Source organism: Symphalangus syndactylus, chromosome 3, assembly GCF_028878055.3.
Source record: "Symphalangus syndactylus isolate Jambi chromosome 3, NHGRI_mSymSyn1-v2.1_pri, whole genome shotgun sequence".
NCBI lineage: Eukaryota > Metazoa > Chordata > Mammalia > Primates > Hylobatidae > Symphalangus > Symphalangus syndactylus.
In genome coordinates, this window is record NC_072425.2 from 59384244 (window position 1) to 59408427 (window position 24184).

General features: G+C 40.4%; 1 protein-coding gene across 7 annotated transcripts in view; it reads right to left on the minus strand.

Moving 5' to 3' along the window:
- The window catches only part of NTRK2 (neurotrophic receptor tyrosine kinase 2), a 362023-nt gene that overhangs the window by 141759 nt on the left and 196080 nt on the right, over window positions 1-24184 (minus strand). For 5 of the 7 annotated variants that reach the window (XM_055272096.2, XM_055272094.2, XM_055272098.2 and 2 more), the window contains one exon: window positions 20107-20295. In XM_055272096.2, coding sequence (XP_055128071.1) covers window positions 20107-20295 — 189 coding nt within the window. Of the gene's footprint in view, window positions 1-9611; window positions 15752-20106; window positions 20296-24184 lie in introns of those variants that run through there. The other 2 variants (XM_055272101.2, XM_055272100.2) reach the window with 1 other exon arrangement.

A 24184-nucleotide genomic window follows, 5' to 3' on the forward strand; every position in this document is an offset into this window, starting at 1 on the left:
GCCTTTAAAGGAGTCATAAGTGATGTTAGAGTATATTTTAAAAATTTCTTGAGAGCAGGAAATCTTCCCCTCCAGGGGGTACTTAATTTCTTGCTAGTCACTCGGAGGTGAGCAGGTCTTAAGGTCTTAGGCTAGGTCCATGCCACAGGGGAGGACAAAAGCTGATGGAAGATAACCATAAGTTAACTCCCAAAAGATTCCTTGGCCCTGAAAACTGACCTAGAGAAAGTGTCTGGCTTGAGGGGATGAGAAGAAAAGGAGCAACACATTCATACTGGTTATAAAATACCAGTTTGGACCTTTGCGAGAACCCCTTACATTTCCTGAAATATTATAAATTATCCTGAAATAAAATGCACGAAGAACTGCCACAAATCATTGATTTTTTTTTTTTTTCGGATGAACCACATACTTTCCGCCCAAGCAAAACTTATTCTTGGGTACGGAGTCCAAGCCCACGCTGAATCTTATCTTTTGTTCAAACCCCACACTTGTTTTACCCTCAGCGCGTTTAGACAGAAACTGATAGCTAATGCTTTTCATTAAGCCAGTCAAGAAAAACTGCTTACCAGGTTTTACTCCTTCATCAGCCTGACTAATTACACCCATTCACTGTTCTTTTCATACAGAGATTTCAAATTCCAACTCTCAAAGACACACACCACCCAAGAGACATCTGCTTCCTGGCTTGCTCTGTCTCCTTTTACATTACCCAGTGAAAAGTATTTGGTGGCCCAGAAAACACAAGCTAAGCAAAATCTAGAAGCAAGAACTGGTTTCAAGCTGATGAGGGGGTCAGCTCAAGGAGAAAGTGTTGACATAAAGGTAACAGGAGATGGTGGGATAAAAAAACAGAAAAGAATCTTCTCATGCAATATATTCAAGGAACGGCATTAGGCGAACAGACTCCAGTGGCAGGCTTCAGATACCACTGAGCAGCAACAAAACAGAAAAAGAGAATGTGCCTGTGTCACTAAGACAAAGACTCATCTGAAAGAGTTGGAGGCCCCAGGTTAGATCAGGGGCTTCAGGGAATGGCACCGAGCTTCGGTGATAGAAGGCTAGACTTGAACACCCAAGCCTAGGCAGTGCCTGGGTGGCAATTACATTTCTCCAAACCATCAAATGTTGGGCATTAAGGAGGCGAGGTGACCAACATCTCCAAAAGCTTTGGAAGCTTCTTCCCGTGGGATCACAGTCCAAACTAAACTGTTGCCTTCCAGGAAGGAATACAGGAAGACAACATCAACCTCATGAAGAGTTATAACCATTACTTCCGCTTTGGGTGAATTTCTTTGTGTGGCACTGCTTTACCTGAGTCCACAACAAATTCTTCATAGTGGTCTCATTGGTCACATACATTTATACTGGTCACACATTTCATATACCTATGAAAGTATACAGTCTTGACCTAGAGAGTTAGAAATCCCATTTCCCATCTACAGGTGTTCTGTATTCTCTAAAGCTCTCTTTCAGCTAATTCTTTTTTTTTTTTTTTTCCAGACGAAGTCTTGCTCTGTCACCCAGGCTGGAGTGCAGTGGCACGATCTCAGCTCACTGCAACCTCCGCCTCCCAGGTTCAAGCGATTCTCCTACCTCAGCCTCCTGAGTAGCTGGGATTACAGGCACCGCCACCACACCAGGCTAATTTTTGTATTTTTAGTAGAGAGGGGGTTTCACCATGTTGGTCAGGCTGGTCTCAAACTCCTGACCTCGACCTCGTAATCTGCCTGCCTCGGCCTCCCAAAGTGCTGGGATTACAGGCGTGAGCCACCAGGCCTGACCAGCTAATTCTTTTGTTGGTGAAAACATGATGGTAACAAAGCTCAGAATTCTTCAAGATAGCAGTAGGAAAACCATTTTGAATACTGGGTTCCAGTAAGTCTCACAGGAAATAACCCTTCCTTACCTTCTTTTCTTTCAAAGTTGCCCAAACTAATTCTGTTTATTGTTTCAGTCTAAGGGTTTTCCATGTGTTTGACATGATGCTTCTCAGGATTACTAGAAGAAAAAAAAATGATAACTTCTATTCTGCTACACATTCATTTTATGTGCTCAATTTATTACCATACAAAGAACACCGGATGCAGTTCCCATTTAAATGGTGTCTTTAATATAAAGACCTGCTGAAATCGTGTTTGTATGATAGCCATTCTTCAAAAAAACACGTAATAGCTGGAGACTATGTTTCAGGGTCTCGATCTCGTGATTTAGCACTTGATTCTTTTAGTGGTTGGTCATTTGAATCTCATTTTCAAGGGATCATTTGAAAATAGGCCTCTGGTCTTTCAAGTTTCTGATTAGTGAAGCCATGTTAAATAACTTCTGATTTACTTAAATCACAGATTGCAGAACTGAGTAGCCTGGAGGGATCTCAATGATCATCTCTATCCTAGAAAGTTATAAAGTATTAATTAGATCTGGAGACATATTTCAGACTGGCCAATGCCCTACTTCTTTCTACAGCCCTAGGCTAACTAGGGAGCAAAGAGACTGAGTTTTCCATCAGTTTCCTTGCCTCCTGACTATATCCAGTACATATTTTACATGTTCTACTCTTAGTTCAGTGGCCTTTTCTTTTATGTTTAATATTGTGAAAAGATACATTGATTTTCAGAAATGCAAATAATAGTGTGGTTGCAAAAAACCCTGGTTACACTCATACATATTAAATAAAGAAAATATTTAAAATCACTCTTACAGGCACTACACACAGTATAATTAGTGTTCAGCATCTGTGATAAATAGTGCCTGACAAATTGTTCAAGCATCATAAGCACTATGAGAAGACAACAGTTTTATTAAACACTGAAAATTGTATTTTTCCCAGTGGTTGTATTGCAAGATAATGAACTTTACAAGCAGCGGCAGAGATGCAAATTCAATTTTGCACAAGACTCACAAACATCGTGATATATTATGCCAGTGGAGACACAGCCTTCGTCTAGACAAAATGCAAAAATGTCCTCATGTTCAGTAAATGTGTATAATTAGGAAAATATGAAGAACAGCTAATCGTCGATGTTGCATGCATGTCTGTATCTCCCATCTTCTTTTTTTAAAAAAGTCTAGTTGAAAGTTGAAGGTCACTCTTCTAGGTTGCAAATTTCAGTTTTTCAACTTTCAAAAAAAGTTGATATTTGTAAAATTAGAAGGTGCCCTAATAAGGCCTCCAAATTTTCTAACTCTTCCTTAAATTTTTGTTTTCAACTGAGTTATATGCAAGGGTTTTAATTTGTAAGAGCAGGTTTTATTATACAAATAAGCAGACACTGTCTGAGGACCAAAATTGAAGCAGCTCTGATAGTTTTATTAATTTATTTGATTTACTTCTGGTTTCTCTTACCCAATCTTATTTATGTCAAAGTAAGTTGAAGCAGAATTCATTATGTAGTGAAATGCAATTTGAACACTTTTCATTGAAACACGGTGATTCAATCATTTCTCTCCATCTGTCCCATTATCTCTTCTTACATTATTTTGTACAGATCAAATCACATAAAATGAAATTCCAAAAGAAACTTAAGAATTTGCAAGGAGGAATAAAATGATCTCCCAATAATTCCTTATACTAAGTACTAAATTATACAACTAACATTCTGATAATTTGACATTATTATAGCATATTTTCTCTGAGAAAAGTCAACTAGGTTAGTGAACTTGAATTTTGAGAAAACTTTTGATGCAACTCCAGTTTCTAATTATTTTGATACCGAATTATTAGAAGGATTGAGCCTAATCTCACCCAGTTTGGGCATTTCTGCATTTTGCTGATTATATAGATTAAAAAATTTGCCAATCCTTTTCAAATAGTTAAGCTTAGGAGTTTTGGCATTTTAGCAACTTTATAAAGTGTTCGTGAAAATATGAATCAGTAGATTCTTCTCATCCGCTATTTGGTGACCCGTGTCAGTTGTATTGTTGGTGCACAGAGAATCCTTAACTCATGAATGGATCAAGTTCCATGTTGATTATGCAGAAACAAGAACCATGGCCTCATGGAGACATTGCGCTTGTCATTAGAATGACAAGACTATCCCTTAAATGCCTTTTCAACTCCTGTGCTACTATACCCTCAAGACCACAATCCCTGTGCCCATACCCCCATGAGTGAAATAGTTCCATGTTTTAAAACCTAAAAGAATTGTATGGCAACCAAGAAGGGTAACCAGGTATCAGCAAAGCCGAGAAGGCTAGGAAAAAACGTACCAGCAACCACCTCACGTCACCTCACCCAGCTTCATGGTCCTTCTGGATGAGAACCTTCCACAATGGGTCTAACCTGGAACAGTGATCCCCAAACTCTTACATTTATCCTAATCATCTGGGGGCTCTTTAACAATGCAGATTATTTGGCCTCACCTCTAGCCACTCAGATTTGATAGATACCAGTTTGGATGCAGGGATTTGATTCTTAGAAAGTATTTCTAGTAGGCCAGGTGTGGTGGCTCACGCCTGTAATCCCAGCACTTTGGGAGGCTGAGGCAGGCAGATCACCTGAGGTTAAGAGTTCAAGACCAGCCTGGACAACATGGTGAAACCCCATCTCTACTAAAAACACACAAAAAATTAGCCGGGTGTGGTAGTGCCTGTCTGTAGTCTCAGCTATTCAGGAGGCTGAGGCAGGAGAATCACTTGAACCCAGGAGGCGGAGGTTGCAGTGAGCCGAGATCGCGCACTCCAGCCTGGGCGACAAGAGTGAAAACTCCGATTCAGAAAAAATAAATAAAAGAAAGTATTTCTAGTTATTATAATGCACACATGCATGGGTGTGTGTGCGTGTGCGTGCACACACACACACACATACATACGCTAGAACAAAAGAGATGACACAGTGAAAAACACAGGTCCAAGAGCTGTTGCTTGCTGACAACTGCCAACAGCCAAGTGGCTTGCTACCGGATGTGGGGTTAAGGATAAATAGATACAGATCTCCTCCAACAGTGGTGTCCTCCAGCTTTCTTGCATATTTGAGAAAAACTAAGCTGAGCAAAGCCACAAATAAAAGACCGCCTGGTAACTTGCTACCATCACCTTCCAAATCACCTTGGCCCTTGGCAGTGGCCAAGGGGTGGCTCTCCATCAAAGATGAAGGACTTGAGACTCTGGCCTGGCCTTTACCATTTGGAATCATACTCTCCCTTGTTGTCAATTTTGAATCTAAACAGTGTTTTATAGTATGAGAGGAAACTTCAGGATTTAAATGATGGGGAAAATGAGAAAGTTGCAGATACCCATCTCCTCAGTTAAACTGGCTGCATTTCCAATGTAAACTGCCTCAAATCCATTGTGGGTCAGTGTGTGTGTGTGTGTTGGTGGGAGTGTGAAAGAAGCCTGGCTTGATGGCTAGACAGAGAGACGGGCACTAATTTGGTGTGTGCATTAAAAACCGATGCTAGGGTTTGGGTATCTAGGTTCAACTCCTAGCTCTCCTGCCTAGTAGCTGTATGTTCTTGGGCAAGTTGCCTAATTTCTCTGTGCCTTACTGCTTTCCTTCTGTGTGATTAAAGTAACAAGGATACCCACCATATGACTATTGTGTAAATCCAACGAGAGAAATACGTATATTTCCATTAAAACTTCAACATTAGACCTTGTGAGAAATTATTCTCTCATAATACAAAACATAAAGCTTTAGCATCCCTGAAACCCAAGTTACAAAACTAGACAGGAGAATTCTCAAAACATAAATTACTTAGGAGGTGGGACAGAAAGAGCAAGAGAAAAAGCTTCAAACCCAACACTGAACAGACATGGCAATGGGCATAGCTAATATGCAATTCAAAAGGAAAGATAACCAACCTTCTGCTCCTACCAGAATCATAGGCAAATACTAGAGATGCCTGAAGCTCAATGAAGTAGAGATGTATTTTCTTCCCAAAGCTACAGTAAGATGACAGGCAAAGTAGATAAGATCATCCATTCCTTTGTTCATTCAGTTTACTACCTATTTATTATAAACCTACAATGTCTTGGGCACTGTTCTAGGAGCTGGAGATGCCAAAGCACTTGTTTGTTCATTGAACAGACCATGATTCAGAACTTACAAAATTGCCAATAAGTATTTATTTCCATCTGCAATTTTTTATATCAGTCATTGACTACTGCCACTGAATTCCTGGTGAGACGTGACTTCCTGATTACACGTTCATCATCCAACAGAGACATATGACATATACCCTGAGCCTAATCTGAACTTTCATTCCTACCCTTGTTGTCCCCTCCCCATCCTGGAGTTTTACTGATAAAGGTCCCAGACAGTCTTATTAGTCAGAGATTTGTTTTATTTCCTCTCATTGGGAAAATTTTCCATACTGGCAAATGTTTCAAGATTCATGTAGAAACATACACAACCCCCACCCCAGGGGAAGCAAAGGACTCATCAAATTCTCTGTTTGGAAATATTTCAGCCCCTTTTCTCTGAAGTCACATTCTAATTAATTTCTCCAAACCACTCTCTGGCTGCATCTCCACAACCCCAAAGGGCTGGCCACGCTCTGCAGCTTTGTAGCTGATAATGCATGGAGGTTCAGCGGTCTTGGAACTCTCTAGTAAACAATATTTTGAATGTATTTTATTACTTGTCACAATGGACTTTGAACTACATTTGAATAATTCATACTCCAAACTATGGTCTTTTCAAAGTTATCAAGATAATTAAGAGAATAAACATTGAGTCAGAAAATAATTATTCATTTTGGCTAACCTTGCCGTTCTAACTCATCTGCACTTACCAAGCCCAGTAAAGAAGTGTTGTATGATGTTTTTAAAGAACATGTGTTACTCTCTGTATTAAAAGACTTATATGAGATATTGGTCAACATGTGTGTCTGTCACAAAGTGCTCAAGAATATCAGCTCCTTGATATCTCCTGACTTTATGAAGCACGTAGATGCAGGCTTGGAAGAATGCCACGTATGAATGCCAACTCTTGTTTTTAAAACAGCTCTCTAAAGCATAAAGATCTACAGAAATTTTGACTCCATTCAATTAGCCAGTTTGGAAACATGGATCTTTGAATGGAAAATGAAGGAATGAGTTGTAGAAGGTGAGCCAGAGGAGTACTTGTCTGTCCTCCACGATGCTCATAAGATTGGCATCAAGGCTGGTTCCCCATAGGATGCTGAAAAGAAGGCTTTACTAGCCACTGTGTTCCCTGGCAGGGTGACCCTGCCCAGGAGCTGTGGGTTCTCACTCCTCTCAGCATTTCCTACAGAAACTCAGCAAATATGTATGTGCACCTCAACGTGCTCCCAAACACAGTCGGCACACTTTGAATCCTTTTCTTGGATATCAAGTTCGCCTAGGAAATCAGATATGCTAATCTCAGAGGAGTGAAGCCACTCAAGAAAGAGTCTGAGATCTATGGTATAGCTTGCTTTTTCTAGGATTTTCTGAACTAAGACTAAAAACGTAAACTTTTCAGAGAGGGCTTGGCAAAAGAAAAAGTGGGATTTTACATAATTTTAATTGGCAAAAAAATAAAAATAAGGGCTTTATATTCATGATCATTTAATATTTCTTAAAGACACTACTGAGAGAGAAAACATCACAGGCCAGTGAGCCTATATCAATCATTGTACCATAGATGGCCTGGGCTCTGCCCACTGGCAGGTTCCTCCTTTATCAGTAAGTTCAGTACCAACCATGTGAACACTCCTCACCCTTCAGATCCGAAGGTTAATACACCCCGGCATACTTGATCACCCACATGAAAGGGGCAATGCCAACACTACGATTCCTCTTGCTGAGTTAGAAAATTGCCGGGTATTAATTTGGAAAGGATGAGCAGCACTGGGCTAGAAAGAGTCCTCACTTCCAGGACGTCCACCTGGGCTTCAATAACAACCCCTTGTTCAGGATGGAATTTGCATTTTCCTTTTCCTCCTAACCTTTCTGAGCCTCACTTTTCCCATCTGTAAAACAGAGTAATATCTATACTGCAGCAATTATTAGGATTTTTTTTAATGTGAAAATACAATCCATGGGGCCTGGCTCATAAAAAGCATTAGGTAGGAATTATATAAAAATAGAGAATGCAAATATTACAAAAAGAGCTCATGGCATTAAGAAACTGGCTGAGTGAAAATGGAGTATTTTAAATCTTAAATACTCTCTCTTCAACTTAGCAAATGTATCATACATCTCCAAATGTGGGGGACAAAAGCAATATAGATTTTTTTAAGAATTTCATTTATTTTTTTAAAATTTTATCCATTTTTCCCCTAGATTATTTCTCAAACTTACTGAGAAAGTCCCCTGATCCTCCCTCCTGTCCTTTTCCAAAGAATCTATCTCTCTTTGTCTCTGTCTCTGTCTCTGCCTCACTCTCCATCTCTCTCTCTCTCTATCTGTCTCTCTCTCTCTCTTTTTGGCAGCCTCATTCATTTCCTCACTCTGGAGAGTCACATACAACAAATAAAAATTTTAAAAATGGAGTGAGAAGATGAGCATGCACTTATCTGCTATTTCAGTAGATAGCACAGGATGGTTACTGCTGGAGATGCTGGGGCTGGCTGAACAAACGGAAGACAGGGGACTTCACCTCCAAGGGAAGATGAGGCAGTGAGGAAGGACAATTAGGCCAGGAACTCAGGAAGTGTCCGAAGACTGACAGATAATCCACTGAGAAGTTTATGTACACATAACAGCTTTGCAAAGGCCGGAGGTTTACACAAGATCCAGGCCAGAAGGAGCCCTGAGGCCAAGGCCGAGGCTAAGGGGAGTGAGATACTTGCTTTGTGCACACAATTTAAGGAAATGCTAAAAATTTAGTTATTGAGATAAATTATATTAAGTGTAACGCAATAGTTCTTGATAAAATTGAATGCAAATATTTGTGCTTAAAAAATATCAGAATTTTTTTTTTTTTTTTTAGACATAGTCTCTCTCTGTTACCAGGCTGGAGTGCAGTGGCATGATCTCGGCTCACTGCAACCTCCACCTCCTGGGTCCAAGTGATTCTCCTGCCTCAGCCTCCCAAGTAGCTGGGACTACAGGCATGCGCCACCATGCCCAGCTAATTTTTGTATTTTTAGTAGAGACGGGGTTTCACCATGTTGGCCAGGAGGGTCTTGATCTCTTGACTTTGTGATCTGCCCCCCTCAGACTCCCAAAGTGCTGGGATTACAGACGCGAGCCACCATGCCCAGCCAAAAGTATCAGAATTTTAAGGAAAGACAGGATCTGACCCTGAACTTGCAGGACTAAGCTCACTCACCTTACACTCATCCCAGCCCTCCTGGGATTATGCTGGCTTTATTTAAAATTTTGATATTTTCTTCATAGATCTTTTGCATTCTTTTTTATCTTTTAAAATGTTGCGTGAGTTTATTATTTATCTTGAGTGCTGACACTTTTGGTGTCACTTTAAATTCTGTGCCTTAAGCGAGTGACATTCTTGCCTCACCCTAGTGCTGGCCTACCTGAGTGAAGGAGTTGCTTCGAGAAAACCCAGAGAGGCTATGTGGGGGCAACTGGGGAACCAGTGGGGACAACTTCTAGAGCTCTGTTCGTAGCGCCTTGAGGAATCCCAATGTTGAATTATATTCTCTAGTCTATGTAAGAAAAAGTATTAACAGGTGACGAAAGCAGGCAACAGAGACCACAGATATGACACTCTTGTCTTTATTGGTATATGCGTTTGGCTCTGAATGATCAACTACATCACAAATTCCAGTACAAAAGATCTCATTTTCAGATAAATCATATAGATAAAGAATTTCAAGCTCCATTGGTCACTCATACATACACGTGGGCAAGCCCCGGAGTTTCTGAACATAGGAAGAGAATGCAAGTCATGTGTTAGGTCCACTCTTTTGCATGAAATGTGGGAGAGGGAAATAAAGTTAGGCAACATTTAGCAATCAACAGAACCCCTTCCCTATCCTACTGCAGCCCAACATGGTGCAGCAGCAGCGGGCTGAATGGTTGAGACCAGTGCAAAGAGGCGGCAGGAAGTGCCCAGGTAGGAGGGGGGTCCTTGGCCACATGGGGAGCTTACAGAGAGAATCACAGTAACACACAGATGTAGTGCCCATTAGCCAGCAGGGTTTCCTTGAGGAACATCTATCCATACCCACCCACTCAAAGTCCCCTCTCTCCAAAAGTAAATAGATGGCGTGGGGCCCATATGAACTAATCCCCCAATCCAGCAACCTTTCACATAGCTCTGCCCTCACACCAAAGCTCTTCCTCATACTGAGACAAGAGGAGGCACAAAGGCCCTCAATGACATGAATCCTCAAAGAGAACAAAAGAGGGCACTGAGATGTTAACGCCAAGAACTATGCCGATGAATCAGCCATTAGACTCAAATCTGGCTGAGATCCACTTTACTTAAAAACTCAGGATATAATATGTAGGAAGTGGCAGAGCATATACACAACTCAAGAGGGAAAGTGTGATTGATTCAGGACATGAGTGATGATCTTATTCTTCCTGCTACTTGGCCACTCTCTCCCTCCCCAACGCTCAGGAGTTTGGAAATCAGTGGCATAGCTATATATCACCAGTATCTTACTGAGAAAATGAGTGTTTTCCTCTTTGAAATCCAATGTCCATAAAAATCTAGGTAGAATTCAGTGAAATCAAAAATCTCACATGTAAATAGAGGAATTTTGCCATCAACTAAAACAAAGACTCCTAAGAGGGAAAAAGACAGACTAAATATATACATTCTGACAGCACTTGGGAAAGAAAGGCTAGCCTTCTAAATAAGGCTCAAGCAGCTACATGTATTGATAATTGTTTCTGTAGATATCAGGAAATGGCACTAATGAAATTAGGAACTAGGAAGAAATGTGATCATTAGCATCATAGTTCCTGAAACCTAATACATATGGAAAAAAGGGGAGGATGGAAAAATTATGTGGGTAAAGATACTGATGTTTATGGAAGTAAAACCAAGATAGAGAAAATGTGAGATCAGTTAGTCCATCTGGCTCAAGTTAATAGAAGGTATTAACTTGAGTATTCTATTACTCTATTAATAGAAGGTAAGAACACGAGTTCTGACCCTGGGTAAAGCAGTTAGTGCCTCTCTATTCCTCAGTAGTAGACTGAAGACCAAATGACTTGGAAAAGTAAACTCTTTGGGTGTTGCAGGGAAGCGGAGTAAGTATTGAGCATGAAAACATAAATAGATCTGAAAATTAATCATTCCTGTAGGAAAAAAATTCAGGTGCCTGCTTAGTGGGGCCACCTCTGCTTATTTTATAAGCAGACATTTCATGTAATCTCTAGTAAAGGCATTCCCTAAAGTGGAGACTAGCTATTTTGATATAACTGCACACTATAGGGCTTTATCCTGTCCTCTCTATATCAACCACTTTATTGGAAATTTAGGAATATGACACTCAGTCCAAATTCCATTATTATCTAATGAGGAGCTTGGGTTCCGCTTTAATTCACCCAAAAGTTCAATGGCATGGTTAAAAAATGTGTTAATTAATAGTAACAGGATAAAAAAGAATATTGATGTCTACCCATATACAGTAATGAATAAAAATAATATATAGAAACTAGGATTATATTATTGTTTTCTTTCTGGGATTCTCCCCTGCCTTTGGTTCTGAAATCACACATATCTAATCTCTTACATCACAGGAACTTATTCGTTTGAACTCATTTTTAGAATCTCCTAACCTTAATATTAATGTGCAAAATATCAACACTAATATATTATTGGATGTCATACTATTGATAGAGGCCTCCTTGCCAGAACCCCAGTCTAGGTCTAGAGGCCTGAGACATCAGGAGAGGAAGGAAGGCTTTCATGATGAAAGATCCGGGGATCGCTGGACAGCAAACTCCATCAAGTTTAAGCAAAGCTGGGAGTGACCAAAGGGAGACTCCAGCTCATTGGAGGTCCTTGCACAGCCAAGGGATCCTCATTGGAAGAGAAGGCATCCCTAAATATCAGGAAATGTATGAGATGTAACTAGCTTGGCCCTTTAAGATCCAGCATACTCAGCTCTTTGAAAGGAGCTAGCTAGGGTGAAGAACTTGGAGGCAAGAAGTGATCATCTGCTTCAGTTGAGCAATAAACTGCATTTGGAGTTATCTGGAGTGATGACCCTAAATAAGAGCTCTCAGCCTGCCTTGTCAGAACAAGAGAGCCTCTCATTTCCTGAGTATTTCCAGCGCATAACACAGGCCTCATGTGCTCTGTGATACTTACCATATGAGAGTCTGACGTGGCCAGCTATGGCCAGACCCCCGCTCTTAACCCCTGCACATCCCCAAGGAAATACAAAATACGAAACTGGGAATAATACACCCAATGTGCTTCCTACACACTGTGCGGCACAATCTCCCCAAAGTGAGCCATTACTATAGAAATATTAACAGAGTCCAGTACAAACAAAGGCAAGGACACATATGGTCAGACTTTATATTACAAGAGATTAAAAGGATATCCACAAGACTAGAAAGCCATATAGCCAAATGATATCAGTGGTTAACTCTAACTGGTGGAATTACATGGGACTTTTCATTTCATCTTTGTTTCTTATGTTTTCCAGGTTTTCTACTATAATCTATATTATTTATTCTTATTTTAAAATACCCATTTTAGGGCACTTGAAGGCATTTTGGGTGAGGAAGACAATCCCATCTTACTAGCAAACATCATTGGGCCTATACCAACTGGGATTGACCAACTCGTTGCGGTCTGTTTAGGACTGTCCTGGTTTTAAAAATGAAAAGTTTCACATAACAGGAACTGCCTCAGCATTCTCTCACTGACAGGAAGCAAACCCAAACAAAGGGCAGAATGGATTCATCTCCTCCTTGGGCTGCTCTCTCAGTCTCAGGGGGCAGTGGCTCTTGCTTCCAGTTAGGGGCTGAGTCCAAGGAGAGAGATTCCTTTGTGTGGCAACCAGGTTGAACTAAGAAGTAGCTCTCTCCCCATTTCCTTCCTGGCCGTGGGTTAGAGAAAGTGTTTCTTCTCTTGACATTCAAGAGAAAGAAGAACAATCAAGAAAAACTAAACAAAAACAAACAAAAACCCACTACAACCTCAGGAATCAACCTCAGAGCAGCATCACAGCTCCCCAGGAAGGAGACCTGGCATGACAGTTAATGTGAGAAGACGCCCAGCTATGGTGGTTACTCTCACAGGCTGGCAGAATTAGTAAAGACAGAGAAAAGCTGCACTTCCCAGGGAGGAAACCTTCACTTTGTTATAATAGCTGCTGTAAAGGATTGAGCCTCACATCCAAGAAAAACTCCGGCGCTGCCATCTCTGCTTAACCAGAGGGAGCACTGAATGGTTCAAAGCACCTGGGTAGCAGGAGCTTCTTAGCAACATAGGAGGCTACTCTGCATCTGTGTTTGCTCAGCTAGTCCTGGTCCACAATCTACTGGCACATGCAAGAGTGGCCAATCCGAAACCAAAATGGGGGCGTAGCTTGATTGGATTCATCCTGTTGGTACACACACTCCAGTCAGGCTGGGCCTTGGGAAATACCCAGAACAAATACATTAGGATCCTCCATCTGCTGGGATGCTTCTAGAACATCACTGATGGTTTGGTGAAATTGGACTGAAACGTCTGATATGTGCAGGATGCAGAACTCTATCTTGGTTGGCCGATGATAAGGGAGTAAACGCAGTCTTCAGAATATCACTCTGTCTCCCTGACCTAAATCCTTAATCTTTATTTTTGTTTTTCTTTTCAGACACCAAGCTTAGGACTGGAGTGTTTCCTCTAGGAGGTCTAAGTATACTATAATCGGGTGATATTTCTTTTTTGATAACAAAGAATAATATTACCCAATGGTCAGATGCTAAAACATGATTTTACTTCACTGTGAGTGTGCTTGAAACTGGTTTGCTAACAAATCTTCATCTCAGTGCAGCTTATAATAACATGGCTTACATTTTAAATGTAATTATGCAGCATGTATTCATTTCCTTTCTTTTAAGAAACTCAAGTTGCTTTTTTAAAGCATTATTTGATAGCTTCTTATCATCTCCTTTGGAGTTGAAAAGGGAATATGATATCAGATTGTTGTAGCTAGCAATGGGGGGGGCCGTGGCACTGAGAGGGGGAAGGAATTGTACTGGGACCTGCAGAACAGTAGCAATGTGCCATGAAGGCTCCCATGAGATGAGTCGTCAACCCAGTGTGCCATAAAAGAAGCAATTTTTAAGGATCCTAAAATAACTGCATTATCTGTCCTAATGCTCGTGCTGGGCAGAATGGACTTAGCTTATTTTTAAAGTGCAAGCCATGGCCTTCCAAGTCATACAAACAACTCCCAAAGCAGCCATTATTTGGCCAATTAAACAATTAGAAGAAAATATACTTTTGAAAGACAAAAAATTAATAGGCAAAGTACAGAAGAAAGTGCTAAAGCAATTGTTTCTACCCGTTTTTCAGTCCTATCTCTGACCATCAAAGTGGACCATGGTCATTCGATTGCACTGAAGTCTGCAGATAATCTCTGATAACTCTGAGGGGACCCGCACTCTTTGATCTAATGAGCTTCTGGGGTCCTGGATGTAATTCAGAATTTTTGCTCATGTGTACTCAAAGTAATGTTGCAAATATGCTCAAAACCTCTGCGGTTCTGTGAAAAATATCACCTCCATCCTTTCCCCTTATTGGTAAGACAGTGACAAAGTGGGCTGTGGCTGTTGAGGGGAGCAGAATGGGTGCCTTGTGTGATAGCTTTAGCTACTGTTAAAATACTCCCTCCATTTATAATGTCTTCTTTCCTCAGGCCTAGCTGGTCTATGAATCTGTGCTTATTTACATAATTGCCTAGTAAGCATGTGACCACTAGGAAAACACATATGCACACACAAACACACATATACACAAGGATACACACACATTAACTATAATAGCTGGAGAAGTATGGCACACTCTGGAGAAAATTTTTAAAAATCCACTTCGTTGGAAATGGAATTAAATTGAAAAAAAAAAAGTCAGAATACTTTATATGCCTCTGCCACAGGGAGTTACTAGCCCTAGGCACATGAAGAGGGCATGCTCTGCAAGTACAAACACATCCAGGTACATATTTAGAGACAATTTTAAGTCGATTTAGGCCTCAAGCCTAGGACCCTAGCTAATTTACAAGGCTGCTCTAGGGAAGACAGAATTTTAGGGAGGACATCTATAGTGTTTGCTCTGATGGGAGAAGATAAAACACACTCCCACCCTTCAAAAGAACCCAAGACTGATGATTTGGGGTTTTTGCTGGTTAGTACGTTTTGTTTCTGTTTGTTTGTTTGAGCTCAGAAGGTGTGTTTACATTGTTCCCTGTCAAAAACTTTCTCAGCAGTCAAGGAAAGGAAAGCAACACAGCTGCCCTTGAGCTGAGTTTGTAAATTTTACTGGGAAACCACCCCATGCTGTCAGGTGACGTGGTGTTCAGACATGTCTAAACGAGCTAGTTGAGTTAAAGACCAACTCCAGACTTGATGTTGCTGAGCTCCTCAGCTCCATCTTGCCATCCTGATTGATCGAGGAGATGGGTCTATAGTTAAAGTGGCATAGTACTTTGAGGGGTTAGTCATTAGAGCACACTGCTTTGTCTTGGAAAGGCAACTTCTTGCTTGGCTAGGTTATGGAAGCTAAGGAGTGACGTCAAGATGTTGTCTGGCCAGAATTTGCAGATAACCATAGAACTCTTCTCCTCCATCAGGCATGGATTTAGCCTCCTTTAGTTCCTGCAGTGACACAGGAGCCTCCAAATACCAAATTATTATCAGGCGGTCTTGGGGGAACCTCTGGGCCCTGCAATAAAGTAGACAGACTTGCTATTGGAAAGTGCTCGGGAGGAATTCAGCCCTGTTCAGATTGCTCTACAATCCTGCAAACCATCTCTGGACTTCGTAAATGAAACCCTCATATCACTCCAGATAGTGAAAACATACTTCAAGGGATATAATTGATCACCATCTTTCACTTAAATGATTTGATGCATCATTTTAAGAAGTCGAATTTGATCATGTTTATTGTTTTGTTTTTAAAGCCAAACTATGCAAGTATTGAGCTTGTACCACTCTGGACAAGCCACTTCTGAGCATCGTTTGTAAAATAAGGTATTTTTATTCATTGATCCTTCAGGTCTAACTCAGAGTACCACAACCAGGTGGTGGACTGTGAGCCAAACCTGACTCACACTGATATATTTTTATTTATCTCACCCGGTGTCTTAAATCTTGGGAAATCCACATAAAATAATAAACGCCTGTTTTCTCTGGAAAAATTAGAGTATCTGGAAATACCAGGCCCGGCCCATACTCCAGCATGGCCCTCACTACCCCATATCACTTTTCTTTCAGCCTGTTTCTTGCATTGACGTGCCTGATCCTTGTTGGCAATTGGGGTTTTGGACCCGTGCTCTAACCTATCCTATTGTAATGTCTATCACATTGCATTATGATTATATGATGATCTAACTATCGGCCTTGCCAGTGAGACTCCTGGAGAGCAGGGAACAAGCCATCATTTTCAAGAGATCTCTAGTTCCTCACATTAAAAGAGTGTTATAAATAAATATTTAATGAATCGTCTTTATTATATAAGTTAGATTCTAAAAATTCAGTGAAATGAGTAAGATCACACATGTAGATCATACATATATTAGATTCTTATAATTCAGTGATCTTTGTAAGATCATACATGGATTCTAAAGTCAACATCTTTGAATGGCATGCAGTTTTAGGAAAGAGAAGTAAATAGGCCAGTTTTTGGCTCAAGTCTCTGATGGATCCATAAGAACAGTGATATTGTACTGTCCATATGATATTATGCTTTAAGCACATTGAAAGTGTTCTAAACTCTCTCTGAGATCTTCTCAAATGTTTTTTTCATTGCAACTTCTTGAAAGAGCCCTTCCTTAGAGGTTCTTTAAAAGCTCACTTGTAAAAAATATTCAATGGGGCTCATGCCTGCAATCCCTCCCTTGGGAGGCCAAGGTGTGAAGGATCACTTGAGTCCAGGAGTTCAAGACCAGCCTGGGCAACATAATGAGAACCATATCTCTACAAAAAATAAAAATAAAAAATAAAAAATAATTAGCCAGACATGACGGTGTGTACCTAGAGCCCTAGCTACTCAGGAGGCTACGTCAAGAGGTTTACTTGAGCCCAGGAGTTCAAGGTTGTAGTGAACTATGATTGTGCCATTGCACTCCAGCCTGGGTGACAGAGTTTTCTATATATATATGTGTGTGTGTGTGTATATATATATATGTGTGTGTGTGTGTGTATATATATATGTGTGTGTGTGTATATATATGTGTATATATATATGTGTGTATATATATGTATATCCATACACACACACATAGGTATATGTACATGTATATGCACACATATAGGTATATGTACATATATGTGTGTGTATATATAGAGTACATGTATGTGTGTGTATATATATATATGTGTGTGTGTATATATATATTTAGTCAATGGGAATTATCCAATTGAAATCTAAGTTCTCAACATTTCATGGGCCTACAGCAACAGATTCATCTATATATCAGTTCTATACATTTTGAAATATTTTAATTTCTGCATGACTACAATTAGAATGTTCAAAGAAAAGATTTTTTGTCCAAAGTCTATTTCTGCTAAAATTGTTATCTAAATCTGTTTAAATTGGCTAATATATTGTTAAAAACATGTCTAATAAATAAACAACTATGTAGGCAAGTTTGATAGGAATAAAACCAATGAAAACGATTGTGAATCATCTTTCTTGTTACATATCTGCTAGCGATTCATATTTCAGCAATATAAAGCTACATCTGGTCAACATGTGGCCAACATCAAAGGTACACCACGTCCTGTGCTATGAAGGAATGGTTCAACAGATAAAGATCCTGCTCTCCAAGAGCTTACAATCTAACCTAAAAGAGACTGCAGAAACACGTGAGAGTGCTCATACTCACTACTTAACAAAAGGCCACAGATACACTGAAGATAAAGGAAAAAAAAAATTATGAGATAAAAAATGACATTTAAAAAGGGTGAAGGGAAGGAAAGAAGTAAATCGCTTCTTCATTCTCATTTATTTGAAAAAGGATTCATGGAAGATTTGTGATTTTAAGTGTTCTTAAAATCATGAAAGAGTATATGTGGCTTGTTGCCTGGAAAAATGAAAATCTCTTTTGGTATATGGTGTGGAATGACTGAGGACACTAAGCTGGGACATTGCGATTGGGTGCAGGGCCTAGCAAGACTTTATACAGAAGGAATGACCAAATGGAGGTTGGCCATTTGGGTAGAGGCCAGAAACTGACAGGAGGCACAGAATGACTGAGCCACACAACCAAGACTAATCCAAAAGGAACCCAAACCTTTGCAAAAAATCTCCACAGACTCCAGATTAAGGAAATAACCTTTGAAAACTTTCTTTCTGGATTTCTAAGGGAAGAAAGCACTTCCAGCCATGTAGCCCACTTTTGTCTAGAGGATCTCATTTGTTATTTCGTTTGTTTGCTCTCTTGCTCGTTTGTTTGATTTCTCTTACTGGACTTGTTGGGCTGATCGGGTCTACTTAATTATGCAGCTTTATCTTTCCTCCCTCTACAAAGGAAAGCAACTTTTTGAGGGTATGTTGATTTTATCAGCCTCAATTATACTACAGCCTCAGGCTAATTGAAATGCATCACAGGCCTGGTTCGGGTGGTGACTGAGGTGTCAATGTCAAAGTACTCTATTCCTAGGGAGAACAATCAAAATGATGACAGATGCTCCCATCACAGTATCCTGCTTAGTCTTACTCCTTATTTGACAGATCTGTGTACAGGGCATTCCAAGGATCTTTGCAGGAGGCTCACCCCATCAAAGAAGGCACATTTTAAGCAATGCCTCTACTCACCTTGTTCATACCACAATGACAGTATTAAGATTAATAATACCTTAATTTCAACTAATACCTTTTATTTCAAGGAGCTCAATATTCTTCACACATTATTCTATTTATCTTGTCATGTTACAGAGTCAACCAAAATCTCTGGTGGATTCCAGTCTCACACATTAAAAGCTCATAATACTGTTCTTCCTAACATTTAAACTCATATCCAACCTTAAACATGCTTTGTGATAAATTTGAGTGAATAGGATGAAGTTACAGATATTTCCTTGTATATGCACAGATCTGATACTCATTGCTAAGGCCCTTCATCCCATGAAAGCTCTCGACAGAGAGTCAGCCCCCAAAGCCTAATCTTGCAGTAATCCTCTACCTTACCTCTATGACAAGGTAGGAGAATGGCATTTAAGACAGATAGGAACATGCATGATACCCACTCGTTAGTGGTAGGGAATCTCTGGGATCTGGGCCACCTGACATCGTAGCCCTCATGGCCCCCTATTCACATATGAAGGAAGGCCTGGAATCAATGCCATAAGCCTGTTTGTCCACTGTGGGTTTATTTTTTGTTGTCTTTAAGGCTGTGCTACACATTTAATATTGGAGTAGTGGTGCAGAAGATAGCACAAAAGGCCCTTAGAAAAATCTCAATCTTGCTAACAGAGATTAACGGGTTAATTTGGTTTTGAAAAATGAAAGTCAGTGTACTTAATATGCAAATCATCTGCTGCCATGTCTCTTTGCTATTGTGGCAACACAACAAGGCCTCATGCCGGGAACTCGGACTGAGCAAAGAATACAGGACTCCCCAAACTGATACCACCTGTGGGCAACACAGTGCCTTCCCGACTACCTACAGTGCATATTTCAATTACTTTCAATAGGCTAAATTTAAATTACATTCATTGCCTGTCATCTATAACTAATGTATGTGCATTCAAATGACACTTCTGGTTTCTGTCTCTCTCTTTTTCAAGATAAGCATGCCTTGATTCCAACTTCACATTGACAAATGGTTTTGGAAAATAGATCCCAAGAGAAGTCAGTATCTGCCCACAGTTCCCTTCTCAGCAGGAGACACACCCGGAGAATTCCATAAGCAACAAACTAAAGGATCTATTCCTGGGCCAAAAGCTGCAAGAATCCTCAGACATTTCACTGCACCCTGCCCCCCGCCAGTCATCCCTATCAGGGGCTCTGATAAACACTCTGGTTGATACAGCTATGCAGCAAATGGGACAATAAGTATAAACAGCTGTACTTACATGTGTCTGGCTTGAGCTGACTGTTGGTGATGCCAAAGTACTGGGGATTTTCAATGACAGGGATCTTGGTCATTCCAATAATGACAGCATCTGGGCCACCTTCTGAAGAAGATGGAGTGTTACTCCCATTGGAGATGTGATGGAGTGGGCTGGCAGAGTCATCATCATTGCTGATAACAGAAGCTGGGCCTGGAGATGGAAAAACATATATATTCTCCTGTAATCAATGGCTTTATTGAGCTGTAATTCACATACATAAAATTTACCCATTTAAAGTATACAATTCAGTGGGTTTTAGTATATTCACAGAGTTGTACAATAATCACTATAATCTAATTGTAGGACATTTTCATCACCCAGTTAGCACTCACTCCCCATTCTCTCCACTTTCAGCCGTAGACATTCACAGATTTACACTCTATCTCTCTGGCATTTCATATGAATGGAACCATATAACATGTGATCTTTTGTAACTGGCTTCCTTCACTTAACATCATGTTTTTAAGATTCATCCACACTGTAGTATGTATTAGTACTTCCTTTCTTTGTATTGCCTAATACTACTCCATTTTGTGGATATGTTGCATGTTATTTATCCATTCATCTGTTGGTGGACATTTGGGTTGTTCTGGCTTTTTGGCTATTATGAATAATGCTACTACGAACATTCATATACGAATTTTTATGTGGACACGTGTTTTAATTTCTCTTGGGTGGAATTACTGGGTCATATGGTAGCTCTATATTTAACATTTTGAGGAACTGCCAAACTGTTTTCCAAAGTGGCTGCACCATTTTATATTCCCACCAGCAGTGTATGAGAGCTCCAATTTCTTCACTTCCTTCTCCTGGAAGATAATATGTAGCTTTCCTCTCTGTTCTATGATTGTCTCTGGAACACTCTGTCATTGAAACTCTCAACATGAATCTGGGATTCCTATTTCACAGAGCACTGAAAGTTGTTCTGGGAATTTCAGGATCTGGGTTTCATTTCTCTACCCTTTGGACAACTCACTTACTTTCTTTGGACCTCTACATCCGCTTATATGCAAAATAATATTTGCTTATTTTATGAGACTAGAATGAGATTAGAAACAGGAAAATGTATTATAAATTTAAATATGCTTCATGAGTATGTATTACCACTAGGTATTACTAAAGGAACTTTAACTGGTAGACCAGATATACTTTTGACTGTCCTATGACTACATTCCTCTTTCTTCATATTCTGTGAGTATCTGCACCACTTTTGTCTACAAAATACTTTTATAACAATAATGGATCAATCACATGGCAAAGTTACCTGCTTTGTCTTTAGCTGTAATGCTATTTATAGAGTCATTACTTGGTGTCTTTATACTAAATTAATAATCATAGCATTTTTTGTACAAGACAAATTTTCTAGCCTAAAGTCTCAGAATGTATATCCTCACACATACAGTCTACTGTATCTTATCTAAACAATTTACCCATTAGCCACTAAACTCATACTCTTTGCGACCAAAATTAGATGCACAAAGATAAAGGTCTACATGAAAGCTTCAAACCAATGAAGACGGCAGTGGCTCATGACAGGCACTGTCTACATGGGAGGTGGACAAGATATGTATTACACAGGCAGGGTCCCATGGAAGCAGACCACTGACCCGACTACTGGCATAAGCCCAGAGAAAGAATAAAGAGAAAAGACAATAGGGAGTGAAAAGGCAGAATCAAATGCCCAGCCAAGGCAAATGCCATGCCAGGGAAATGTCTGAATTGCTACTTCCTACCCAAGGAAATGTGCTTTCTTCCAACCCCCTCTACTAAATGCATGTTTCAGCACTTCCATCCCTTACCTTTTCCCTCACACTTAACTATTTTAGTGAGAAGCACAGCAATTCTGAAAACAAAAGTTGTTTTGTCATCCAGTCTTGATCCCCTATGAAATATAATAATATCTCATCCCCCAACCTCCAAGATCCATCTTTCCCCCCTCATATGGAGATTATCACAGTTTGTAGTGATAACACTTGGACATTCCCCAGCTAAGCAGTGTCTTAAACAAACTATGCAGGAGACAGCCAACTGTTATTATAGGTAATTTTTGAAGCATTCTCTCAAGGGGATGTGCATTTAAGCTGCCTTTAATGATGCACTCCGGCTCAACTCTGCAAACAAGTCCTCACACAGCCAATTTAGAAGCCACAGAACACTCAAAAGCAAAGGCAAACCCATCAGTTGTGTTCGTCTTGTGCCTAGCTCACCTGCATTAGGATACAGCAGAAACCCTGCCAAGAATAACTACAAAGACAAGTTCTTTCCAATACTCCTAATCATCCCTGTTCTGCTACTTGCTCCCTGACAGGCCTAGATCATCCAGCTTCTGGCCAGCAATTAAAAATGAAGATGTGTTGGCCGGGCATGGTGGCTCACATCCGTAATCCCAGCACTTTGGGAGACCGAGGCAGGCAGATCACGAGGTTAGGAGTTCGAGACCAGCCTGGCCACCATGGTGAAACCCCGTCTCAACTAGAAGTCCAAAAATTAGCCAGGCGTGGTGGCGCACACCTGTAATCCCAACTACTCGGGGGCTGAAACAGGAGAATCACTTGAACCTGGGAGACGGAGGTTGTGGTGAGCTGAGATCGCACCACTGCACTCCAGCCTGGGTGACAGAGTGAGACTCAGTTTCAAAAAAAAAAAAAAAAAATTAAGATGTGTTATGCTAAGGTTTCCACATCTTGTCAATAAAACCTTCTCACCACTGACTCCCTTCCTTGGTTCCCGGTATGGCTGTTCCCTCCCGCAAGATTACCAAAACATGCTACTGCCTGCACTCCCTGAAGGACTGCAGTCAAGGCTGCACGTTTCTCAGTAGATTCCAGGCACCACCTTTACCCCCAGAAATGCAGGAGTTTCTTTTTCTTAAAATTTCTTTTTTTTAAATTTCAATAGTTGTTTGGGGAACAGGTGATGTTTGGTTACATGAATAAGTTCTTTAGTGGTTTCTGAGATTTTGGTGCACCCAAGCAGCAAACACGGTACCCAATGTGTAGCCTTTTATCCCTTACCCCCCTCCCACCCTTTCCCCACAGTCTCGGAAGTCCATGGTATCATTCTTATGCCTTTGTACAGGAGTTTCATTTTAAAACACTTCACATGCTGTCAGAAATCCTGCAATATTTCCTTCTGGAGCCCCTGCAACGATTAGAAATGCATTGACCCCAGTTGCTTTCTTCTCTGACTCTCCTCTGGCCCAGGATGCTCTGAAGTTCATGAACATCAGAGCAGCATTCAATCATTTTTGAGGCTGATACCTAGAAGACAACTTGAGATGCCCAAATTCAGACTTTGAATCTTCTGCCAAGTACACAGCGAAGCCCTCACTTAAAGAGTCCAACCAAGTGATTTGCTCTCTGCTTCTCCTTCCTCACTAAGGGATACCCTTTCCTTTCCTAAACCTCTCCAATTAAACCCCCCAACTCCAATGTAACAGATTGCAAGGGAATGAGCTCTTGTTCGGGGAGTGAGGGGAGGATTAAGCGTGGAAGCAGTAAAAAGCACCACAGGTAAATTTTTCAGAAGTCTTTTCACTTTGCCAGAAAAATTACTGTTGACAAATGTGAGTAACACATAAACCTCAACAATTCATCAAGGGGGATATTAATTCAAGTGCTGTTTTCTTCATTACTGATGTTCCAAAACCTAGAAGATTGATATGGCTGGCAAGGTTGCAGGGTTTAAGCCCATTTTTCTGTGAACATTTTGATATAATGGAATGCAAAGCACAGCAAAGTTGGGAAGGCAGAAGAAGCTCTCAGCGGGACAATGAATGTCTACATAATTTGACAGCAACCTGTCTGTGCATATCACAGGATGTGTCTTTGTATGTCTATGCATGTGTTTGAGCAGGCACCATGAAAAAGACAGAAGAATAAATGGGCACATCACCATGTGTTAAACAAAATTCATATGAGGACTTGAAAAAATGTATTATAATATTCATATAAAGTTTTAAATGGCGAGGTATGTGCACACTTGGCTGATTTAGGGTAAATAGTTCTAATTACTCAGCTGACAAGCATGAGTTAAGTCT